The following is a 23,812-nucleotide window of genomic DNA, read 5'->3' on the forward strand; positions in this document are numbered from 1 at the left end:
GCCGCCTGCTCCCTTCTGACCCACTCAGGCCCCCAACCCCCCACCTCCAAACTGCAGAGGGGAGGGGAAGCCTCCGTCCGGAGAGGGGCAGGGGTGTGTGTGCGTGCACCCACGCACATGGTGGCTGGGGTGCCTGCAGGGTGCGGTGGCCGATGTGAACCCTGTGTGAACATGTGTGTGACAATAAATGACCGCCACGGTCCTCCCGCACTATTCATGCTTGAACCCCACTCTCAGGTGTCCCTTCCTGGTGTGAGCCAACTGGTCCAGCACCCCCTGCCCCCCAGGACAGAGAGGGGCGTGCTGGAGGGAAGAGAGGGGACCACACACGGCCTCCCTTGCCCACACCTCCCGTGCCCACACCTCAGCCTTCGGTTCCTGGAACCAGCACCCCCTCCCCGGCACCCATGAAACCCGCACACTGACAGACGAGCCCTTGGCGGGGGAAAAGAGTCTATTTCATCCCTTCCAGAGTGTCCAACCAGTCAGAAGGCCTCTCATTAGGCCCGAGTCCCATCCCGGGAAACAGGGCTCGAGGGGTGGGAAGGGATTGCCAAGGGACCCTCCCCACCTCTAGCAATCACCCTGTCGCTGGTACCTCCCCGGAGGATGAAGGAAGCCACCCCTGGGGGTGGTCTCTGAGGTCCTGCAGGGAAGCCGGATGGAGAAGGGAGCAGCTGACCCTCCATTCGGCAGACCAGCGAGGCAGGCCCGGAAGCGCACATCCCCCCGTCCCAGCGAGCGGGCCTCAGTTGATAGGCTGGTATTCGGAGCACTGCTTGTGGCCCAGCAGCAGAAACAGGCCTCCTGCCAACAACATGAGCCCCGGGGCCCCCAGGGCCACCGCCATGATGCCCAAGATGAGCGGGGACAAGCTGTCCATCGGAGGAGTGCCCACGCCCAGAAGCATCGACCTAGGGCAAGTAGAGTGGGAAAAACAGGCCAGCAGGTTAGGTGGGAAGACCGGGAGGCCGGGCTCCCCCACGTCTACTCCCAGGGCCCCGGCCCCACCCTGGCCCTCACCAGCTGAGGTAGCGTTCGTCCCAGTAGCCGGGGCCTGTGGAAGTCCCAAAGGTCAGATTGAAGGCACAGACGTTGGTCTGGGACCCAAAGAAGGCTCGGACAATGGGGGACTGGGGGAGAGGGTACTCCGAGGTGGGGTGCAGTGGGGAAGCTTGGCAGGGCAGGGCCGAATCCCGGCCTCTCTGCCTCTGGGAGAAAGCCACTGGCCGCCACTGCATGAAGCCTGATGGGGGGGACCCCCACAGCAGCTGGTCCAACTGGGGAGAACGAAAAACAACAGGATGAGGACGACACCCTGTGCCGACCCTTCCGGGCCTCCAGCTGTCACTAGCTGGCCTGGGGCCTGGGCCCACCTCCAGGACCAAAGGCCACCTGCACAGAGCCTCCTCTCCTCTGTAGAAAGGGGAGCTGGATCGGGAGCACTGGGCGCCTCCCAGCCCTGCCCTCTGCAAGCCTGTGCTCAGCTCCCTCCCCAGCCCTCCACAGGCCACACTCGTAGGCACAGTGACCAGCACCTAAAGCTGCTAAACTAGTTGCCTGTTGGTACGTGGTTACCGGCACCTCTGGCCCCGCGGGCTCCTCCTGCGGCCCCCACCCCGCGGGCGGCCTGACCTGGAAGACAGCGGGCGTGTACTCGTCGTCGATGGAGCGCTGCTCTCGCACGGACGGGCAGTCGGGGCCCTGGCCCAGGGTGACTAGCTCCAGCCCAAACAGGGAATGGTTTCCCCGGGGAGCGGCCCCAACCAGGGACACCTCGAGCTGGCAGGTGTCTGCCGAATGCAGGAGGCGCGGGGCCTGGGCCGGCCGGCCGGAGCCAGAAAAGGCCTGCACCTGGAGTGGGGGAGGCAGGGGAAGCGGGGGCCTGTGTCTGCAGGCCCTCCCCACCCTCACAAACCAGCTTTCCGGGTTCCTCTGAGTCCCCACACCTTACCCTGAAGGCCAGGCTGCCGTTGGCAAAAGCCCTGGTGGGGTCACGAATGGGGTGGCCTCGAAATGTGGCAGTCAGGGTGGCAGGGTCCAGAGAGTCGGTGATGTTGTCCCAGGAGAACTCGGCCAGGGAGTACGGGGGATGCGGTTTTCCGGGAGGCTTGGTGGACGCCTCCGATGTGCTGGTGTCGTCAAATTCAAACAGCTGGTGGGCGGGGTGACGAGGGAGGGGCTTGCTGCCGCCTGCTGTACCTGAACCACCCCCACCCATTCGCAGACCCCCACCCCCGGGGTCCCATGTCTGACAATCTTCAGTGCCCCCTCCAGGACCCCGATGAATTCTCTGCTCCTCCCCCTGGCTCTCCCCAGCCTCCTCACCCTGGTGAAGACAACGGCAGAAGAGAACCGGACGCTGTCCGCGGGGAGCACGGTGAGGCCCCCGTCCGGCTCCGGGGACAGCAGGCGGCTCCAGTTGACGGCCAGGGTGCTGTGGGGGGTGTCGGTGGCCACCAGCAGGGCTGCCGGGGGCCCCGTGCTGCTCCACACGTAGTGCAGCGTGGAGTTGGCGCCCACCGCCCGGATGTGGAGCAGGTTCTGAGGGGGGCCCTGCCAGTCCGGGATGACCTCCAGAGACACCTGGATCATGGGGTAGGGAAAAGGACACAGGTTGAAGCCGCTTGGGGGGATGGGGAGAGGTAAGGGGCGCAGAGGTGGACAGAGCCCCGGACGCCCTGACCCTGGCGGGCAGATGAGGGCGCAGGGCTGGGGGGTGAGAAAAAGGCCCACCTGGGTCCCTCTGGGCCATCAGGGCAAGACAGGGAGCCCCCGCCCTCCGCAACCCGCTCCCGTGGGCCCCAGCGGCCCCCTGCAGCCCGGGTGCCCTCCCAGGCCAGCGTCTGCTGAAGCGCCCAGGGCTCTAGCCCTTCACCTGGCGGGTCTCGCCCCCCAGCAGGTCGAGCGGGGCTGCAGACGCCAGCAGGCTCAGGAGGAGCGTGGGGCTGGGGGCACCGCGCCCCCAGCGCCAGCGGGGCCCCTCGCCGCTGCACATGGGACCCCAACTTCGGAGGGCGGAAGAGACCCCAGAATCATGTGACACGCACACTCAGCTGACCTCCGCGCAGGGCGGGGCTTCGCACAGTCCTTAAAGGGGCCGCCTCCCTTAACCTCGATCGAGGCTCGGGAGAGATGGTGAGCGGGAAGGTCGGGAAGGTGGGTGGCTCGTCATCCCCAGCGGGGCCCCGAGTGAGACACCCGGACCTCGCCTACCTGTCCGCCACGCTGGCTGCCTGTAAGGGGCCACGACGTCGGGATTCAAGATCCCAGGGGATCCCGATAAGGCCGTGCTGTGGGGAAGGCGGGGAGGAATTGGACAGAACTCGGGCGGAGACGGGGTGCCCCCATGGGTCTGTCCATGTGGAGCCCGCGCATGCCCTTCCGGACCTACGGGAGCTCCGCCTTGTAAGACATTTCCAAACTAAGAGATGGGAACCCTGTTATTTGTCAAAAGGAGTTTATGTCTGGCTGAATAAACCCCCTTTTTGTTGTTTTCGTATTTTTCCTTAAAATTATGTTGACTAATAATAAACGCACGTGACTCAGACTTCTTAAGGTAAGGGAGGGTGTCACCCTTCTTCCCTCCCGAGACCACCACCGCTGTGGCGTTTGTGACTTGTCCTTCCCAAGGAGCCCCAAGCAGGGGCACCCAGCAGGCTGCTGGGAGCGGGCGACTCTTGGTCTCGGGGCCGCGAGTTCAAGCCCCCCGCCAGGCGCAGAGCCCACTGAAGAAAGCAGAAGACCCGAGCTGTGCTGTGCGCGCCGCGTGCCACACATGTACACATACGTGAGATGCCATGAAACGGCGGCAGACCCGGGCCTGCCGTGTGCTCTCCCGCATGCGCCTTGTCGCCTGCCCTCTTCTCCACTCGCGTGTCTCACCGCGGGGGCCCATCCCCCGGAAACATCTACCCAGAGCCGAGGTGGTTTCCAGCAATCCGCTGCGGCAGGCTGTGGCATGAACACCCCTATACCGACAGCATTTCATACGCATCTGAGTCCAAATATCGGAGCTACGCGGCTGATCCCACGGACGGTGTGTGAGGTTTCCCCCGGACAGGCCGTGTGGGAGGGCCTGACTCTTGAAGCCTCCGCCCTCCTGCTTGTCCTGGCGAGGGAGGCCGGTCACTCCTCTGTAGTTACACCTGGGCCTCGGCTGGAGTGTTTGTAGGCCCCACCTTCCTGACCGCCAAGTGCTAGTTCTTTAAAGTTACCTTCTGTACTGGAACCAACATCACCGCGTCCCCCACCGCCTCCGCTCTCTTTTTCACAATGTCCATTATTCTCCCCCACGCTGATATATTCTAAAATGTCAGGTTTTCTTCTGGTTTCACTTTTTTATGTTGAAAACTTTCAGCTGCCTGTAAGTAATTTTGGAAACCCGGAATGAAGTAGGGATCTAATTTTATTTTCCCCCAAATGGCTCTTCTGGGATGAACTCAAGTTTTCTCAAAACTCATTTTTGAGGGCGCCTGGGTGGCTCAGTTGGTTAAGCAACTGCCTTTGGCTCAGATCATGATCCTAGAGTCCCGGATCGAGTCCCGCATTGGGCTCCCAGCTCCACGGGGAGTCTAACACTCCCTCTGACCTTCTCCCCTCTCATGCTCGTTCTCAAATGGATAAATAACATCTAAAAACAAACAAAAAACCACTCATTTTTGAGACAAGTGCTTGTATCGTCTGAGCTACCAAGACAGAGTAAAGTAGAAACTGGAGTCTTGCCTGAGTGGTCAGGAACTCAAGCCTCCCCACCACTCACAAAAATGCTGCTTTACAGGAGGAAAACGGGATGTGGCCGGTTCTAGGAGCCTAACAGCAGGGGGGCGGCACGCCCAGTTGAGGAGGTGGCAAAGCTGTGGTCACCGTCACCGGCCCACAGGGTGGTGACCTGCGCTGCAGGGAGAGGCTGGGAACGCCGGAGGGGGGCTTGAGCAGGAGGAGCTCGCCCCCACGCCCGGCAGGGACAACTGCAGCCAGAATGGACGTCGGGGAAAATCGCAACGGGGAGCAAAGACCCACAGGGTCTTCATGAGCACCACTTCAAGACCCGGTCGTCTACCTCGTCCCTAAGGTCCTAGAGCGCGGAAGAAGGATGAATGAAACGGAGGCAGGGCCCTCAGCACGGGAGGTGCGGGCTTGTTCCAGAGCCACAGGGCAGGAGAAGCAAGGGCTTCAGAAGGGGCTGAGCCAACGCTGGGCCCCGGATGCAAACAGACCAGGCGCCCCCTCGTGCCTCCTGCAGTGGGCACGGCCTGCTGAGAGCCAGACCGCCCGCAGCAAGCTCGCCTGCCATCTCCAGCTTTGTGGCCCTCGACTCGACTTTATCTGTGCCAGTCGGATGCCCCAATGTGAAAGGGGGATGTGACTGATCGGAGTCCCCGTGGAGACGGGGAGCACACACGCGGACTGAACGTGCTAGGCAGGAGGCACTGTGTGCTGTTCCTCTACCAAGCACTCAGCCCAACACGACTAAGGCCTGCGGCCGGGGAGGAGGTAAGGACTAACTGTATGAATCCTGAGGACAAAGGGGATGTGGAGGGCCCAGGAGCCAACACGAAGGACGCTGAAGAAATCACAGGCAAGCCCCACCTGGCCTCCAGCATCCGTGGCCATTATTTTCCTCTCTTGATAAGAACAAAGCATGAAACACAATTAAACCTTCCATGTCTGCCAGCAGGGGGCAGAGGCCCTCCCGTGACTGGAGCGCGCCAGGACACGCCAGCAGGCCAGAGGACAGACAGCAGTCAGGAAGAAAAGCATTCCAGGCAAGACAGGAGAGATTCTGAAAGTTAAAGGGAACAACAGAAAAATCCCAGGTTCACGCTCTTTAGGGCAAATGCCTGAGCCCAAGCGCGCACTGGGTGTTGCCGTCTACACAACCACGCGGGAACACCCAGGCGCTGGACAGGTTCCTCATGTTCTCTGGGTCCTGAACACAAGGCGGTGCTGCTTCCAGCTGGGAAGTCCGACCCTTTGAATTCCAAGAGTCTTCCCGACCAGCATCTATTGGGAAGTCTGAAAAACACCTTCAAGGAGGCAGATATCTCCCTCCTTCCCGTCTCCCTTCCTCCCCAGCAAGGTCTTCTCCTCCTCCCTCTTTACCAGGAGGCAGAGATAGGACTCAAGATTGAAAAACACATAACCACCGTCTCAAATGACTTAGATTTAATCATCGGAAGCAAACTAAATTAAATGGAAAGCTTACAATAGAGAAGAATTACATGTCAGCGCCTTTTGCAAACTGAGCTGGGACAGAAAAGGGGCTGGGCTGCCCCTCAACCCAATCCCTTCCAAGCAAAGACATCCACAGTGTCCCTGGCAGTCTGGCTGAGGGAAGAGGGAGCCTCCGCCGGCTCTGTGCGTTGAGGTCTCGGTGCCTGCCACTCACTCCTGGCCGGCATCGGGAGCCCCGCCTTGCCGGCTCTGGTCATCCCCCTTCTTTTTGTGGCCTGAGACGATGTCATCAATCCGCAGCAGGAGAACTGCCGTCTAGGGAAAAACCACAGCCCCAAAGAGGTCAGCAGAGAATGGAAGAGTGCTTGTTTTCTTTAAAACCCAACACCTAGCTCCTCCCACGTAGTTAGCATTTTATCTGCCATCTACCGGGACCGAGCCTGGCACGGAAAATGCAGCTCTCCCTCAGCAAGGGCCACATCTTGTAGGGTCACCTTGCTTTCTGCATGAGCTAGAGGGGAGTACAGAAAAGGATACCCTGCAAGACCTTCCGAGAACACTCTGTCTTCTACGCCCGCCCTTCAAGATCGAGCCCAACACACTGGTTTCCAGGAACATGCGTGCCCGCGGCCCAGCGGCACTCAGGGGCCTCACCTCCACTGCCGTCTTGTACGTCTGCAGCTTCACGGCCAATGGCTCCCAGATGCCCAGTTCCTTCATGTCCACCAAGGTGCCTGTCTCACCATTTACACCCCATGTCTCACAGTTCTCCTGGGTGTGCTTGGCCTGGAGTCGGAAGAAGTATCAACAGCTCAAGGGAAAACACCAGAAACAAGTGGGCAGGAACATCAGGTAATAAGGCAAAAATAGTGACATGAGACAAGGTGAGGACAATGACTGCAAACACGTCGAGTGTTCGGAGAGAGAGACAGAGGGAACACCTGAAGGCACAAGCTGTCAGGAGAGCCAGACGCACAGATGTGAACCATCCCCCTCGGCCAAGCAGCTCTCCCCACCCCGTCAGGAGCAAAGCGTGGGAAGGAACTCACCCGAAGGGAGGTAAGCAGACGAATGGTGCTGGCCCCACAGTTCTGGATAAGGGTACGAGGGATGACTTCTAAGGCCTGGGCAACAGCCCTGTATGGCCACTGTTCCACACCGGTCATGGCCTTGGACTTTTCTGTCAAGGCGTGGGCCACGGCCATTTCCGAGGCCCCACCCCCCGGAACCAGCTGGGGGTCCAGGAGGACGTTGCGGCAGACTTGCATGGCATCCTGGAGGTTGCGTTCCACTTCCTTGGGAAAGCAAACGGATGACATGAAGCCCAAGGCTGGGGACTCAGGGACACATGAGAGGCACTCGAGGGCTCCCTGACTGCCACGTCTGGTAAACCATCAAGGAGGGCAGCTGGAAAGGTCCCTAGAATCCTGTGGGGCAGAGCAGACGCCCTGCGCCTCGCAGAAGCACAGGGACTACAGGTGCGCGAGAGGGCGGGGCATGAAGTCAGGCCACACAGAGCACCCGCCCCCGACCCCGGTTCCATCCCGTCCCAATGGCACTGTACGCACTGCTTGTGCACCTTTGGGTAAGTTACCTAACCTGGGACAAAAGTGGTATTTGTAACGTCAGCTTAAGAAACAAGGAAGCAGTGGTCACCGGGGAAATGGTGAGTCACTGCTGAAGGAGTATGTCTGGCAAGACGACAAGGTTCTGAAGATCTATGGCCCGCGAATGTGAATGTGCACGGAACTATACACTCAAAAATGGTTCAGATGGCAAATTTTATGTGGGTTTTTGTAATTAAGAAGTTTTTTTAAAATTACATACCCACGTAATCTCTGGACCTAAGGCAGGGCTCAAACTCATGGCCTCCAGATTGAGCTGCGTGTTTACCCAGTGAGCCAACCAGGTGCCCCTAAAAAATTGTTTTTCAGGGCGCCTGGGCGGCTCCGTTGGCTGAATGTCTGCCTCCGGCTCAGGTCATGATCCCAGGGTCCCGGGATCGAGTCCCGCATGGGGCTCCCTGCTCAGTGGGGGGGCCAGCTCCCCCTCCCTCTGCCTGCTGCTCCCTATCCTTGTGTTCTTTGTGTCAAATAAAATCTTTTTTTTTTTTTTTTAAGATTTTATTTGACAGAGAGAGAGACACAGTGAGAGGAAACACAAGCAGGGGAGCCGGAGAGAAAGCAGCTTCTCCCTGAGCAGGGAGCCCGATGTGGGGTTTGACCCCAGAACCCTGGATCGTGACCCAAGCTGAAGGCACACATACAACGACTAAGCCTACCCAGGGGCCCCAACTAAATAACATCTTTTAAAAAATTATTATTCACTTAAAAAAGAAAGTATTTGTGGCCACATATCAAAAATTAAATGGCTATGAATGGGCAACAGAAGGATTTTAGGTCTTGGGGGACCCTCTCAAGAAATGGAAAAACCCAGGGCGCCTGGGTGGCTCAGTGGGTTAAGCCGCTGCCTTTGGCTCAGGTCATGATCTCAGGGTCCTGGGATCGAGCCCCGCGTCGGGCTCTCTGGTCAGCGGGGAGCCTGCTTCCTCCTCTCTCTCTGCCTGCCTCTCTGCCTGCCTGTGATCTCTGTCTGTCGAATAAATAAATAAAATCTTAAAAAAAAAAAAAAAAAAAAAAAAAAGAAATGGCACGACCCAGTTGAGGCGCGCACGCCCCCAAGGCAGACTCACGGAGAGCAGCTCCTTGCTGGCCCCGCGCAGGAGAATGGTACAGGCCTTAGGGTCCTTGCAGTCAGTGATGAATGTGAAGTACTCGTCTCCAATTTTCTTGACTTCCAACACGCCTGCTCCTGTTCCAACATCTTCTTCTCTCAGCTCTTCCGGCCGGCTGACTACCCGCGCCCCGCAGGCTCTGTTGATTAGATTGGGGGGCATGTGACTTCGGGTGCTTGTACTCATCTTCCCAGCCCCTAAGGCCAGTGGCTGGGGACAAGGCCCGACGTGGATTGCTGGAAACACTGCTACGTAACGCGGGAGCTACTGGCTGCCCAGCGTAAGATTCTCAAACACGTGTAGGTGACGTGTCCTTGCACGGACAGGCTTATAAACTGCAAATACACCCGGAACAACGGGACAACCAGGTGCGGTTTAATCTGAGGATATTCTCTGGCTCCTCAGCACCGGACAAATGCGTCCTCGGCGCATCTACTGTGTGCGCCACGTTGTAGTCCTTTCCAGACGCGATGCGTCCCGATGAGAGCTCCAGGCCAGTGACGGAGCTGCACTCGAGACAGCGCGAAGTCAAGAAGGGAGGAAAGTGAGTCCGTGAGTGTACGTCTGACTCCACTCCACGGAGCACAGAACTCACCTGCCCGTTTCCCCCCACTCCCGGGCCCACGGTCAGCCCTCCGTACCCGTGCGCGCTCAGAGCCATTTCAGAGCTGGCGGAAGTGTAAAACTGGACTTGGATCTGACACTTGACACTGGGGTAGACTCAGCTTTTTAAAATAAAAATTAGTATCAGAAACGAATGGTAAGTGAACACAGAATCTGCAAACAGCGAGTCAGTCGTAAGCTCCATGAATTGCAGCTGGAGATCCAGTCAGGGACTCCGACGGCCGTGCTCTAGGCCGAGCTACCGCACACAGGCCGTGACAGACCCTGAGGCAGGGACCGCAGACGTCTAAGCCTGGGCCGGTCACTACTGGCCAGCAGCAGGCAGCTGCTGGTCCAGAGCCTTTCTGGAGACAGCACACAGCTAAGCCCAGGTTATGCCCATCGATACCCGATCTGGCTGTGTCCTACATTAAACCTTTTCAGGTAAAAGGAACCACATTATAAAACTCCAAAAGGGAAACACACGGGAAGGAGGAATCTCGTCTTCACGTGGCCAACTCACCTGGCGATGCGGTTGTTGTCTGTCTTCCGGACTCTGCGGATGGCTGTGATGTTGGCCCGCATGAGGTAGTGCTGAGCTAAATCTGTAAACCCGAGAGCAGAGATGTCAAACTGGAAGCCGGAATCCTGGGTCCTGAACCGGTGTCATCCCCAACGTACCCCACACCATCGCGTTTACATGTGGTCCATGCCAACGGGGGTGGGGGGGGGCAGCCACCCTCTTCTACTCACCAGGAGGGAAAGCAAATGGAGTCCTACCTGAGATGCCCTTCTCTGTGATGACCACATCGGGCTTCAGACGGATGATGTCCTCACAGAGCTGCTGGATGTACTCCTCCTCCATCTGCAGGATCCGCGTGAAGTCCTCCTCTCTTGTGATCTCGATGTCAGTCTGCGCAGTGGAGAAAGCCGCAGACTTACAGGTCCGTGAGAGGCCTGCGGGCCAGGAGCCCACCCCTCAGGAGCCAGTTCAGCCCCAGTCCTGCAGCCGAATGCCTTCACTATTTTTCCTTTTCTTAATGAACACGTAAACTCTTATTGGTTTCAGGGGTGCGGTTCCGTGTTAACGCCCTCGTTTAATTACACATTAAGTGGAAGGCAAAGGCAAAGGCAATCGGGAGTTTGTGGCCTGAGGTCCTGGACCCCTCCCGGCAATGTTCCCTCCGGCCTGTCAGTGTGCATAGTATCTGGGTCTTAATTCTTCCCACCAACAAAATACACCTTCCTCCCAATGCCTGTGTTGACGAGCCTGTTACTTAGTTCTGACCACACGTAGTAAAGCCTGGTGAACCTCCTCCCTCTGAAAATCCCCAGGCCTTCCCGAGCTGAGTCACCCTGACCCGTGTTCTACTTGTGTCAGGAGAAGCGGCATGGCGGGATGGAACCGGAGCAGACAGAGCTGCCTTCAAACCCTGACCTGGCCAGTACGGTTGTGTTCCTCAATTCGTCTACCTTCTCTGAGCTCTGAATCCCTCAGCTGTGAACGGAAATCAGTATGAAGCCTGGGAAAAGAATTCCCGCGGGAAGCAGAAACTACGCACACAGGTTGAGGACACAGCAGGCAGGGTAACAAACACGCCTTTACTTCCGTGTCCCTATTTGCAGTCGGAGTCCTCCACCAGCTGCGAGGGAGCGGGCCAGGAGCCTCACCTGGCTTTCTCCCTTCTTGTACTCCAGAGAGGAATCCAACAGCACGATGCGTGGGTTCTTGATGTAGCGCCGCATTCGGGGATGGGTCACGTCCTTGTTAATCATGACTCCCCGCAGGACACACGAGTCTTCGATGATGCCCCCCGGTATCTGAGCAAAAGACCCACTTTTCATCCACAACCAAGAGCAGCCAGTTCTCAACTCCCTTCCCAGACACTCGGCTTTCCCGAATGAGCACTACTGCAGGTTTCTGACGTAGCTTTTTCCCTGAATGTCAAAAACTTAGTTGTAATCACACTTCTCCCTCCAGGAGGCACAGCAATCGCGGACCAGCCCCCCGATCTGAAGGTCAGCAGAGACTCTGAGAAATTCAGTGACTCACAAAGATTCTCTCCTACTTCCGGGAAGATTCCCACAGATGTTTTGGGCTTGGGGCTCCACCTGCAGGCCCACGGCTATTAATGCACTTTTGGTCCTTCAAGGAGCGTAGCTGGGGAGCACTTTCTGGGGCCTGGGTCACAGCCTCACCAAGAAGCCCAGACACCGAGAAGCCCTCCCCCAGCCCCCGGAAGCCTTGTGCAGGAATAGCACTGAAAGCAGCAAAACGATTCTGGGACCTCCTCCTGGGGCCTTCTTTCTCAAGCTGCAGTTTTCTGGGCAGCAAATGTTCTAATTCTAAAACCACGACCCTCGGTCGTCCCAAGTGAGGCGACGTGAGGCGACGCGTGCTCGGAAGCAGTGCGTCCTGCAAGCGCGCGGCGGGACGAGCTCACCTTCTCCACCCGGGCATACTTCTTGATGTCAATCTCCTTGCGACCGTTCTCCTCAAACTGCACCGTCCGCACGGCGTCGAGGGCAATGCCGCAGGCCAGCGAGGCCCACCGGCTGACGGCTTTGGTGGCCACGGAGCTGCTAATGACGTTGAGCATCACGTCTCGGTCGCTGGTGTCCACGGGGGCGCTGAAGGAAGAGGCAGGCAGTGTGCTCAGCGGACAGCTCGGACGGTCGAGGAAGTCCCCCGTCTACAGCCTGGGGACCGGGGGGCCCACGGGCAGAACTGTCCCTCCCCCTGCCTTTCGACAAGACTGCAGCTAAGCCGGCCCCGGAAGCGACCTCAAACCCGAGCAGTCTCTCCTCATGCCTGACGACCCTCCAGACTTAAGAGTTTACAGAAACGTGATCTGTTCTTTACCTTCTGCTTCAACCAGATAAACTCAACTTTTGTAACTTGGGTCAAAACACATTTTGCCTCTGACACCTCATCCCACCGCTAGTAAATGCCGAGAGCTCGTCCCGGTAACCCCTCGGCCTGCACCATCCTCAAGCAGCTGATTCCGCACTGAACCACGCGGTGCGCTTGTGTTCAGTCTCTCCTGACAGCAGCACACACCTGTATGTGGTAACACTACCTGCAGCCATAAAACTGAAATTCTACAAGACCTTGGACACCACCTAATCCAAATTTTCATTAACAGTGTAAGGCATATGATATGCTATCATTACGTAGCTGTTGAATTACGGATTTTTCTTTTAAAGATTTTATTTATTTGACAGAGATCACAAGCAGGCAGAGAGGCAGGCAGAGAGAGAGAGAAGCAGGCTCCTCGCCGAGCAGAGAGCCCGATGTGGGGCTCGATCCCAGGACCCTGAGATCATGACCTGGGCTGAAGGCAGAGGCTTTAACCCACTGAGCCACCTAGGTGCTCCTGGAATTTTTTTTTAAATATTTATTTGAGACAGAGAGCATGACCTGGGGGAGGGGCAAAGGGAGAGGCAGACTCTCTGCTGAGGAAGGAACCCGACGTAGGACTTGATCCCAGGACCCTGGGATCATAACCTGAGCTGAAGGAAGATGCTCTGCTGACTAAGCCCCCCAGGCGCCCCAAGAATTATGGATTTTAGAGAAGAAACAACAGCTCCACAAGCAGCAAAGACATTCAGACAATTATTGTCTGATAAGAAAAACTATCAATTCAGCTCCGCAAACTCAATAAATCCTTTGGTTATCTCTACATTCTTACAGCTTACTTCATAAAATAATTTTAGGCAAACACCACATTCCTTAAAAGTGCTAGACAGACTTTAACATACACTCTGTTTCTTAGCAGGCACTACAATACACAGCTCGCCAAGTTACTTGAGGCTTATGTACCAGACACCCAACCACGTCAGAGCAGATCATTATAGGTTTTACACAGAATTTTTAAACCAAAGACATTCTGCATTATGTCACGACCTAACATCCTCTGATTTAGAAGTCCTGCCTTTCCACACCCCTATCGTTACCCAATTAGTAAGCAGCAGACGAAGCGCAAGGTCTTTGATTCCTAGATGGGACTCGAACAGAATTTTCAGTCCCAGTCCTTCTGACTTTAATGGAAAACTGCCGGCTACCACCCTCCTCAGCATTTCACTAGAGAATTAACTGCGTGAGTCATAATCCTACGTGACGGTAGGACACTTTAGTATCAAATCCTGAATAATTAGTTATCCAACTCTTCAACTAATTCCCCCCACTGGCACCTAAGCTTTGAGAAGGTAGGTCTGTTTTCCTACGCATTTTCCATGGCAGCCCCTAACAGGGGAACAAGCAAACCGCATGTAACCCGAAGACATTCAAGAGAACTGAACCCAACTCCCTTTGTCTGCTTCGTGTCTTCTGTCATTGTCCTTTGTCCTTCTGCTCTCCTCCTCTCTCCTCCTCGCATACAGGATGACAGTGTAAAGCCCTGGCGATGCGCCTTCCTTAACCGCCACAAAACACCTCCATCTTCCAGGCCCCCACGGCTGACAGTAGGTCCCTGATCTCAATACCTGATCTTCTTAAGGGTGCTGATCATGTCGTCCAGGGCCTTGCGGTACGCACTGATCACCACCGTCGGGTGCATCTGCTGCTCCAGGAAGTGCTCGGCCACAGACAGCATCTCCCCCGCTGAAAAGACACACACAAGCCACCGTGTTTTTTATAAAGTACCGAGATTTCAAGGCAACTTCATGAGACTTCTAAAAATACCTTATCGTTTTCCCTAAAATAGATGGTCCCAAAACCTACGCCAATGGTCTGCTAATAAAATTTTTTTGTAATCCAAATTTTACACTTTATACAAGGCAATCCATGAAGAAAATACCCTCACCAGACATGCTTTAAGTGATCAAAGACTGAACAGTTTATTCACTTGATCTTTCAAGATCAGCGTTTGTCACCAGTTTTCTAAGCAAAAGGAGACATTTTTCCCTCCCAAAGACTCTAGAAGGAAAAACATATAAAGGAAAACGGACTTGTTTATGATTATCTCAACACCTAGGAGGCAGAGAAACTGTTTATACTAAAAACAAAAATACACATAAAAACCTTATACCTGGAAGCATAACCACAAAAATTTACAAAATTTACTCTCTGAGAGATTTGTGAAACATCCTCTTACTAAAAAAATTTGCCTTTACTTTCTAACACACACAAATAGATATACAGATGCACATACACACACAAGCCTGTTTCTTAATAAAAACGTTTGGAGAGACAAATGTACTTTTTGTAACAACTAAAAAAAAAAAGATCTTTTGTACAAATTGCTTGTACTACCTGTCCACTAACACTGATTGTTAAAATGTACACAAATGAGAAAAAAATGTACACAAAATGTGTCAAGGTTCACAAGTGGACTCTTTGAGGGGCACCTGGGGGGCTCAGTCCTTAAGCATCTGCCTGCGGCTCAGGTCATGATCCCAGGGTCCTGGGATCGAGCCCTATACCCGGCTCCCTGCTCATCGGGAAGCCTGCTTCTCCCTCTCCCACTTCCCCTGCTTGTGTTCCCTCTCTCGATATGTCTCTGTAATAAATAAATATCTTATAAATAAATAAAATCTTAAAAACAAAAACAAATGTACTTTGGCATGTGCTTGAATGTTTGAATTCAATACCTCAAACCAATTCCTAAGTGACCAAAATACCCGTTAAAATAATTATTTTTTACAGACTTTATTCAGTTTGAGAGCGCACACACACGCATGTGCACACGTGGCAGGAGGGGCAGAAAGGGAGGAGGGGACAAGCAGACTCTGCACTGAGTGTGGAGCCTAATGCGGGGCTCGATCCCAAGACCCTGAGATCATGATCTGAGCCATAACCAAAAGTCAGACACTTAACTGACTGAGCCACCCAGGTGCGTCCAGAAATACTCAAGCATTTTAAGATATGCTGGAATAAGTTCACTTAGAAAAGGGTATGGCCTGTTAGAGAACAGTGAGGATAACTTCGAAGAAGAATGACTCTAGGAACAGCACGGTTTTCTTTATCAGAGCTGCCTAGACTCGCAGATACTTAACGCCCTCATCTCTCCGGAGATTTAATGAGGTTATCAGCTGGGAATTCTGGTGGTGACTACTGCTCATCTGCAGCCACCAAACAGTGAGAAAGCATATGAAGTCGGTCTTCCCTCTTGCATCCTCCGAATTTTCCTTCCCAGCACAGAACTAGCCACACCTAATTTTCGCTCCTCAAAGAGAACTGGGTCAGAAAAATGCTTAGTGGGCACCTGGGTGGCTCTCCAGGGTAAGCATCCGACCCTGGGTTTCGACTCAGGTCATCTCAGGGCCAGAGGACGGAGCGCTGGGTCCGGCTCCGATCAGCAGGGGGTCTGCTGGAGCACCCCTCTCTCCCTCTGCTCCCTCCCCAACCCCAGCTCACACTCCCTCAAAAAATAACCAAGTGCTTAGTTGGTGGTGACGGCACTACATCTCCACCCAACTCTGTACTTCCTAAAAATAACTGAAAACATCACTTTAAAAGTTCATACAATAATTCTGTTATATGCACTCTACTTCCAGGCATGTGGGCCAACATTATAAACTGACATCTGTTTAAAAGAGTTCTCATTTCCTTAAAATGAAACAAGATGGGATCGGGAGGGAGACAAACCATAAGAGACTCTTCATCTCACAAAACAAACTGAGGGTTGCTGGGGGGAGGGGGATTGGGAGAGGGGGGTGGGGTTATGGACACTGGGGAGGGTGTGTGCTATGGTGAGTGCTGTGAAGTGTGTAAGCCTGGCGATTCACAGACCTCTACCCCTGGGGCTAATAATATATGTTAATTTAAAAAAGAAAAAAAGACTTCTCATTTCCTCAACAATGTATTACTGAAATCAAATTTTTAAAAATAAATGCCTTGATTATAAACATTTCTCCATCGACTTGAAACACACAGAGAAATAAAGGCAACGTCAAATTTTCAGAAGTGATCCTTTATGATCCTACAGAAAATGGAAAGATCAATTATTAAAATATGTGTGGTTAAGACTCATTGTCAACATTCGTCAACCTCACAACTGGCTAAAATGTCATTTGTAGGGGTGCGCCCGGAAGGCTCAGTTGCTAAGCATCTGCCTTTGGCTCAGGTCATGATCCCAGGGTCCTGGGATCGAGCCCTGCATCGGGCTCCTTGCTCAGCGGGAAGCCTGCTTCTCCCTCTCCCACTCCCCCTGCTTGTGTTCCCTCTCTCACTGTCTCTGCCAAATAAATAAATACAATATATATATATATTTTTTTTTAAGATTTTGTTTACTTATTTGACAGACAGAGATCACAGGTAGGCAGAGAGACAGGCAGAGAGAGAGAGAAAGGAAGAAGCAGGCTCCCCACAGAGCAGAGAGCCCGATGCGGGGCTCGATCCCAGGACCCTGGGATCATGACCTGAGCTGAAGGCAGAGGCTCTAACCCACTGAGCCACCCGGCACCCCAATAAATACAATATTTTAAATAAATAAATACAATGTTATTTTTGAGCCCCAAATCAGGGGCATTTTCATGGTCACTCACACACACATGCTGAGATGAACACTGGAGGCACGCGATGCGATGCCCTGCCCTGCTTCAGCTCCCACACTTTATGCGGTACAGGTTCACATTTTTGTGCATTTTGTTGACTTCACTGTTTCAACTGGCCCAAGCGTAGCACTACAGTCCAGCCCAGCCTTCCTAAGTGTAAGAAAAGTGTGACGTGCCTTACAGAGAAAACACCACATTACAAAAGCCTCGTTCAGGCGTGGGTTACGGTGCTACTGGCTGTGAGTTCAATGAATCAGCAACATATATTACATAATGTGTCCTTATTTTTATTTAAAAATTTATTTATTGTGGAGTGCCTGGGTGGCTCAGTCATTTGAGCATCTGCTTTCGGCTTGGGTCATGATCCCTGGGTCCCGGGATCGAGTCCTGCGTTTTGTTTTGTTTTTTAAAGATTTCATTTATTTATTTGACCGAGATAGAGATCACAAGTAGGCAAAGAGGCAGGCAGAGAGAGAGGCGGAAGCAGGCTCCCTGCTGAGCAGAGAGCCCCATGCGGGGCTCGATCCCAGGACCCTGAGATCATGACCTGAGCCGAAGGCAGAGGCTTAACCCACTGAGCCACCCAGGCGCCCTGGGCTCCCTGTTTGGTGGGAACTCTGCTTCTCCCTCTACCCTTCCCCCCACTCATGATCCCTTGCTCTCTCAAATAAGTAAAACCTTTAAAAAATAAATAAGGGGTGCCTGGGTGGCTCAGTGGGTTGAAGCCTCTGCCTTCAGCTCAGGTCGTGATCCCAGGGTCCTGGGATCGAGCCCCGCATCGGGCTCTCTGCTCAGCGGGGAGCCTGCTTCCTCCTCTCTCTCTCTGCCTGTCTCTGCCTACTTGTGATCTCTGTCAAATAAATAAATAAAATCTTTAAAAAAATTAAAAAAAAAATGTATTTATTTAAGAAAGAGAGACCGCGTGTGCATGCCCCTGTGCAAGTGGGTGGAGGGGGAGGGGGAGGAGGAGAGAGAAACTCTTAAGCAGACTCCGCTCAGCACGGAGCGCGATGCCAGGTTTGACCTCAGGACCCATGAGATCATAACCTAAGCTGAAACCAAGAGTCTGACGCTTAACTAACTGAGCCACACAGGAGCCCCCATAGGGTGTCTTTAAAAAAAAAAAAAACAAAAAACAAGGGGCACCTGGGTGGCTCACTGGGTTAAGCCTCTGCCTTCGGCTCGGGTCATGATCTCAGGGTCCTGGGATCAAGCCCCGCATTGGGCTCTCCACTCAGCAGGGAACCTGCAACGCACCATCACCACCCACCCCACCCTGCCTGCCTCTCTGCCTGCTTGTGATCTCTTTCTCTCTGCAAAATAAGTAAATAAAATCTTAAAAAAAAAAAAAACAAAAAAAAACAAAAAAAAACAGAAACAAAACAAAAAACAAACCGAGGGGTGCCTGGCTAGCTCACTTGGAAAAGCGTCAACTCTTGATCTTACGGTTATGAGTTCAAACCCCATGGTGGGAGCAGAGGTTATTTAATTTATTTGGTTGGTTGTTTATTCTATTTATAATTCTATTTATCTGTCAGAGAGAGAGAGAGCACTGGCTCACTCGGGAGCACAGGCAGGGGGAGCGGCAGGCAGAGGGAGAAGCAGGCTCCCCTTTGAGCAAGGAGCCTAATGCAGGACTTGATCCCAAGACCCTGAGATCATGATCCTAGACAAAGGCAAACGCTTAACCAACTGAGCCACCCCAGTGAACTGGGAGATTACTTTGAAAAATAAGTAGGGAATGCCGGGCGGCCCAGTCAGTTAACCACCTGCTTTTGGCTCAGGTCCTAATCCCAAGGTCCTGGGATTGCGGGATTAGCAGGCTTCCTGCTCCACGGGGAGGCTGTTCTACCTTTCCTCCCTGCTCGTGCTCTCCATCACTCTCTCCCAAATAATTAAAACCTTTCTAAAAAATTAAGAAGAAACAGAAATAAATAAAACAAACCAAAAAACCCACCTCACATTAAATAAGGTATAAGGGCACCTGATTCTTGGTTCAGCTGTCATGATCTCATGGTCGTCGGATCGAGCACCCTATCAGGCTCTAGGCTCCCATCTCTGTGGGAACTCTGCTTGGGTTTCTCTCCCTCTGCCCCCCCTTCCCACACCCCCCAAACAAATACAATAAGGTGTGTATATATTACAGAGCGTGTGAAGAGGCTCAAAGGAGCCTGACACTTATCTACTCCAGGACAGACGGTTCAGCGATTGCTAACTCAGCGTCTGTGGTGACTTTCTAGAATGCAACTTACCGTGAATGACAATAACCCACTGTATTTTGTTCAACTAGGTTTTTAGTTCATCCTACACTATGATGAATGTTTTATGCTCACTTGGAGAAAATACACAAAAAATTACCAATAAATTATTTAAATATTTGTAATTAGCAGACTAGTAATAATTTCCTTCTTAAAACAGGACACAGATGTTATTTCCGATAAAAATCTTCATGTTTTGATCACCTGGGTGGCTCAGTAGGTAAAGTGTCTACCCTCAGCTCAGGTCATGGGGATCAAGTCCTACGTGGGCCCCTTCTCCCTGTACCCCTCCCCACTGCTTGTGATCTGTGTCTCTCTCTCCGATAAACATATATATCTTTAAAGATTTTATTTATTTACCGGACAGAGAGAGGGAGGGAGAGAGCACGCATGCACGAGCAAGAGTGAAAGAGAAGCAGGCCCCCCGCTGAGCAGGGAGCCCAATATCAGGTTCGATCCCTGCACCCCAAGATCATGACCTGAGCCAAAGGCAGATGTTTAATGACTGAACTACCCAGGCAGGTGCTCCAAATAAATAAAATCTTAAAAAAAAAAAAAAAAAAAGGGAAAAAGCCTCATGTTTCAATCGAGCTTTCCTTATCAGCACTGCTGTCCTCCTCTTACCGAGAATAATTACTGATGTGGTCCCGTCTCCAACCTCTTCATCCTGCGTCCGGCTAATTTCAATCATGGATTTGGCTGCTGGATGCTGGACTTGAATCTGAGAAGGAAAACGCAGATTGCCATGGAATCAGCACTACTCAGAGACCTCAGAAACCACTCCACTGGGTCCTGACTCTTGAGCTGTTACATTCTCTCCCTTACCCAGTACCGTTTTACAACAGCTTAAATGATTTTAAGGGGTCTCCAAAATATCTAAGTGAATCCTCTCTCCAAGTCCCCCTCTTTTTAGGGAAAAATGCGTCCCAACTCAACCACTCAAGTTTCTCAAAGACAGAAGAGCCTCTTTCATAGCTTACTTCCCAGGAGTCCCACTATTGCAGCTGAACTGTGTTTTCCAAAATGACAGCTGAAGTCCTACCCTCTGGAAACTGTGAATGGGAATGTTACTGAAACACGGTCTTTGCAGTTGTAATCAAGCTCTACAAATTAGATCATGCATGATATTACGACAGACCCTATATCCAACCATTGTTGTCCTTATAACAGAGCCACAACAGGAGAATGGCCTATAACAACTGAGGAGACAGGGGGTGCCTGGGTGGCTCAGTGGGTTAAGACTCTGCCTTCCGCTCAGGTCATGATCTCAGGGCCCTGGGATGGAGCCCCACATGTTGGGCTCTCTGCTCGGCGGGGAGCCTGCTTCTCCCTCTCCCTCTCCACCGGTTTGTGCCTGCTGTCAAATAAATAAAAATCTTAAAAGAAAAGAAAAAGGAGACTGAGTCCACAGGCCAAGGAATGTCACAGACTGCGATCAACCATCAGATGCTGGTAGCACCAAAGACAGATTCTTTTCTCGAGCTTTCAGAAGGAGGAGGGCCCTGCTGACACCTTGATTTTGCACTTCTAGCCTCCACTCTATGAGAAAATAAATTTCTGTTTAAAGCCACAGCAGTCCTAAGAAACTAACCATCATGTATACATAATTTTACGGGCCCTTTATAAAATTGTTAGAAAGCAAAACGTTCCAACTTTAGTATGTGTGCTGCCGAAGCGGACACTGGAAAGCGAACGAAAAGTCACACCTCTCGAAGAATGGCGTTGCCATCATTGGTCATCACAATGCCTCCCATTGGGTCCAAGAGCATCTAGGACAAAAGTAAGTCATACCTAAGTTACACCTGTTCCAGGTAACAGACAGGGAAAATCTGAAGTCAGAAGGTTCAGGAAGGGACAGGCCTACCTTCATCATGGACTTGGGTCCCAAGCATGTGCGGATGATATCTGCGATGGTCTATCAAAAAGAAAATGACAGACACGTACCACTGGTCAGAAGACCCGTAAGTGTGTGTGTTAGAAGGCACGTTCGGTACAGGACGTCACACGCCCAGGGGCTGCGATTTCTCCCCCGGGAGCGATTTCAGGGTGGACACAGAATGAATTTTTCACAGGAAAAGGGGACGTGGCTTCCGGAGCTTCAGGTTCCCATAACTCAGGTAACTGCGGGTCCACGTGTTAGCATTTCTTCCCACGACAGGGGCCTCCACACCCCGCTAAATCAGCTCCGGGACGGTGTCACTCTTTCGTCCAGAACCATGTGCTGAGTACCCCGCCAGGATCTACAGTGGGCACTAGGAATGCTAACAGGAAGATAGTCCTTCCCCTCAAGTAACTCGTGGGGAATGGCAGGCAGACACAAGCAGGTTACAAAACAATATACATTAACAGAATTATGCCCAGCTATTAGGCCTAACTCATTGTGGGAGGGTATCCTTCTACCTACCACCATAAGAGAAATGGCCTGAAAGGACACTTTCTTCTGCCTAATTGCAAATGAATACAAAAGTACCAGGGAAGGCAGCTGGAGGCAAACTAATCAACTTTCAACTACTTAAAAGACACACTACCTTAGCGGCATTGATGTTTCCAGATTGAACTTTTCTTCCAGATTCACGCTTTGTGTTCTGGCCTAAAACAGATAAAATAAAATGCAACAGACCAGGATTCACCCACGGTATAGAAACTCTCATTCCCTGATCTTTGAAAATAAAACACACACCGTTTTTACGACGTAACAAAGATCAACCGTCATCGAACCGTACCCTTCAAATACGTGTAAGTTATCGTATTGACGTACCTTAAAAAACTGTTAAAAAAGTAAGTATACGTACTTGTGGCTACTTCTTTACGTCAAGCCCTGGCGTACAACCAATCCCTAACACCTCAACATTGGAACCCTGGTCATCGCCTTCCATGAGCCAGACATTCACGTGTTTACAGCAGATTCATAACCTGAAGTCCACGAATGAGCCCTAGTGGAATGGTGAACTCCTGGGTGTTAGCAGAAAATGGGGAGATACTGTGTTCTTGTCTGGCAAGGGGCTCTAGAGCTATCAGATTCTCAAAGGACCGGTGACCTAAAAAAAGCATCAATCACTGCTTTATGTAAAAAAGGAAAGAATTTGGGGGTTCCTATCTTCCTACTTGGGCAGAGGGAATCACATTGGCAGTCCCGGCGTAGTCACTGACGTGGCCCCACGGTGTGCTGTGCAGTGAGAACATGCTCTGAGAGGGGCTCGGTTACAAGATACACTCGCTCCACACCTGGATATAATAGGAATGTCTCAGGGACCCCTACCGTCAGCCAGAGCTAAGCACGTATCCTGACGGGGCCTACTCGGTTCTAGCCACTAGTGCCAGGGATAAACGCAGGCCTGAAAAAGGCTTCACCATGCACCACTCACCCCTGGGCCCTCCCGATGGAGACAAGCCCGTGGCTCCCACCAAACCAACATAATGCTGATCTCCCTCCTCTCTCAAATTACACACTCCCTACAAGGTAAATGGGTAAAATTTTCACCCAGTCCCATCAAATCTACTCGCTCAGAACCCTCGGAATTTGGATTCCCGTTTCAGGCCGCGGTGACTAAAATCCTGCCTGGACTGTCTGGCAGACTCATCAGAAGGGACGCGGCTTTGCCCCAGTTAGGTGAATCTTTTTTTTCTGAAAACAGTTATTTCCTAGGTACATGGAAAACGGAGAAAATCGCGTTATTGCATTTTGTATACCGAAAACCGTAAGGGAGGGACAAGAGCTTATAGCTGGGGTGCAGAAGTTACCCGAAAAATGGGAACAGCCCAAGGGAAGACAATGGAGGAGGTCCTCCTCAGAGAGGAATTCAGGAAAACTCCGCAGAAAGATCGCAGCGCAGAGGACGCCGCGGGACGAATTACATCCAAGCCGGACCCCCGCAGCGCGTCGCTGGAGAGTGACCCCGGGGGGCTGTCACTGAGACTGACCGCGGGTATCACTGGCTGTGCGCAGAACCCCTTTTCGGCAGCTCACCCCCGTCACCTAATCCCCCCATCCCACGAGGACAGGCTGCTAAGCCCCCAGTAAGGACCGCAAGCTCGAGCCAGGCGATCCGGCGGGGCCCCGCGGCCACGGACCCACCGGCCACGGCGCCGAGGCCAGGCCAGGCCACATCCCACTCCCCAGCCCCGCACCGAAAACCACGAGAGCAGGGGTGCGGCGGCGCGGAGAGCGCGAGTGCCCGCAGCCCGGCGGCTCGGCCAGGGGCAGGGAGACAAGGGACCCGGCTCGGGGCACTCGGGGGAGCGGCAGAGGAGGCTTCCGAGGCGCACGGCGACGGGAAGGCTGCGCGGCCGGACCCGGGCGGGACCGGGCTGGGGCCACACGGCGAAGTGCGGAGGGAAGGGGCGGAAAGGGGGTCCCTGCCCCGGCTTCCCCCCAACTCACTGAGCACGAGCACCGGACGATGGCCCATCATGGCGGCGCGATGCAGAGCCCGGTACCCAGAGCTGGGGCAACCGGCAGAACCTTCTGGAGAGAGAGAAGCAGAGAGAAGCCCAGAAAACGCTGCCTCCTCAAGGCTCACACCTTAACCCGCTACCCTCCGGG

The 23,812-nt window shown here is 53.2% G+C and overlaps 2 protein-coding genes across 2 annotated transcripts; both read right to left on the bottom strand.

The window, feature by feature from the left end:
* Nucleotides 1–594: 594 nt before the first annotated feature.
* Nucleotides 595–3,014, bottom strand: GLMP (glycosylated lysosomal membrane protein). Its single transcript, XM_032845123.1, has 6 exons — nt 2,879–3,014; nt 2,329–2,586; nt 1,955–2,155; nt 1,636–1,854; nt 1,024–1,280; nt 595–914 (listed from the first exon to the last, which is right to left on the bottom strand). The coding sequence occupies exons 1-6, from the start codon at nt 2,996–2,998 to the stop codon at nt 749–751; spliced, it is 1,221 nt and encodes a 406-aa protein (XP_032701014.1). The 5' UTR covers nt 2,999–3,014; the 3' UTR covers nt 595–748.
* A 3,132-nt stretch (nt 3,015–6,146) lies between these two features.
* Nucleotides 6,147–23,681, bottom strand: CCT3 (chaperonin containing TCP1 subunit 3). The gene is made up of 14 exons (XM_032844998.1): nt 23,651–23,681; nt 21,798–21,859; nt 21,134–21,184; nt 20,976–21,038; nt 19,894–19,990; nt 14,000–14,117; nt 11,959–12,145; nt 11,186–11,335; nt 10,295–10,427; nt 10,038–10,119; nt 8,870–9,050; nt 7,227–7,472; nt 6,832–6,963; nt 6,147–6,492 (listed from the first exon to the last, which is right to left on the bottom strand). Exons 1-14 carry the CDS (start codon nt 23,679–23,681, stop codon nt 6,388–6,390), a joined length of 1,638 nt encoding a protein of 545 aa, XP_032700889.1. The 3' UTR covers nt 6,147–6,387.
* Between the last annotated feature and the right edge of the window lie 131 nt (nt 23,682–23,812).

Source organism: Lontra canadensis, unplaced genomic scaffold (assembly GCF_010015895.1).
Source record: "Lontra canadensis isolate GAN:19392208 unplaced genomic scaffold, GSC_riverotter_1.0 scaffold160, whole genome shotgun sequence".
Classification (NCBI taxonomy): domain Eukaryota; kingdom Metazoa; phylum Chordata; class Mammalia; order Carnivora; family Mustelidae; genus Lontra; species Lontra canadensis.

What these genes read in the sequence shown, in the direction of transcription:
- CCT3 (XM_032844998.1), bottom strand. Translation starts at nt 23,681, where the DNA reads ATGATGGGCCATCGTCCGGTGCTCGTGCTCA. An exon ending in ACAAGAAGGGAGAAAGCCAG is followed by an intron (nt 10,428 to 11,185) that starts GTGAGGCTCCTG and finishes TCCACTGCGCAG; the next exon opens with ACTGACATCGAGATCACAAG. An exon ending in CGTACAAGACGGCAGTGGAG is followed by an intron (nt 6,493 to 6,831) that starts GTGAGGCCCCTG and finishes GTTTTTCCCTAG; the next exon opens with ACGGCAGTTCTCCTGCTGCG.
- GLMP (XM_032845123.1), bottom strand. Translation starts at nt 2,998, where the DNA reads ATGTGCAGCGGCGAGGGGCCCCGCTGGCGCTGGGGGCGCGGTGCCCCC. An exon ending in ACACGCCCGCTGTCTTCCAG is followed by an intron (nt 1,281 to 1,635) that starts GTCAGGCCGCCC and finishes CGTTCTCCCCAG; the next exon opens with TTGGACCAGCTGCTGTGGGG. An exon ending in GACGAACGCTACCTCAGCTG is followed by an intron (nt 915 to 1,023) that starts GTGAGGGCCAGG and finishes TACTTGCCCTAG; the next exon opens with GTCGATGCTTCTGGGCGTGG.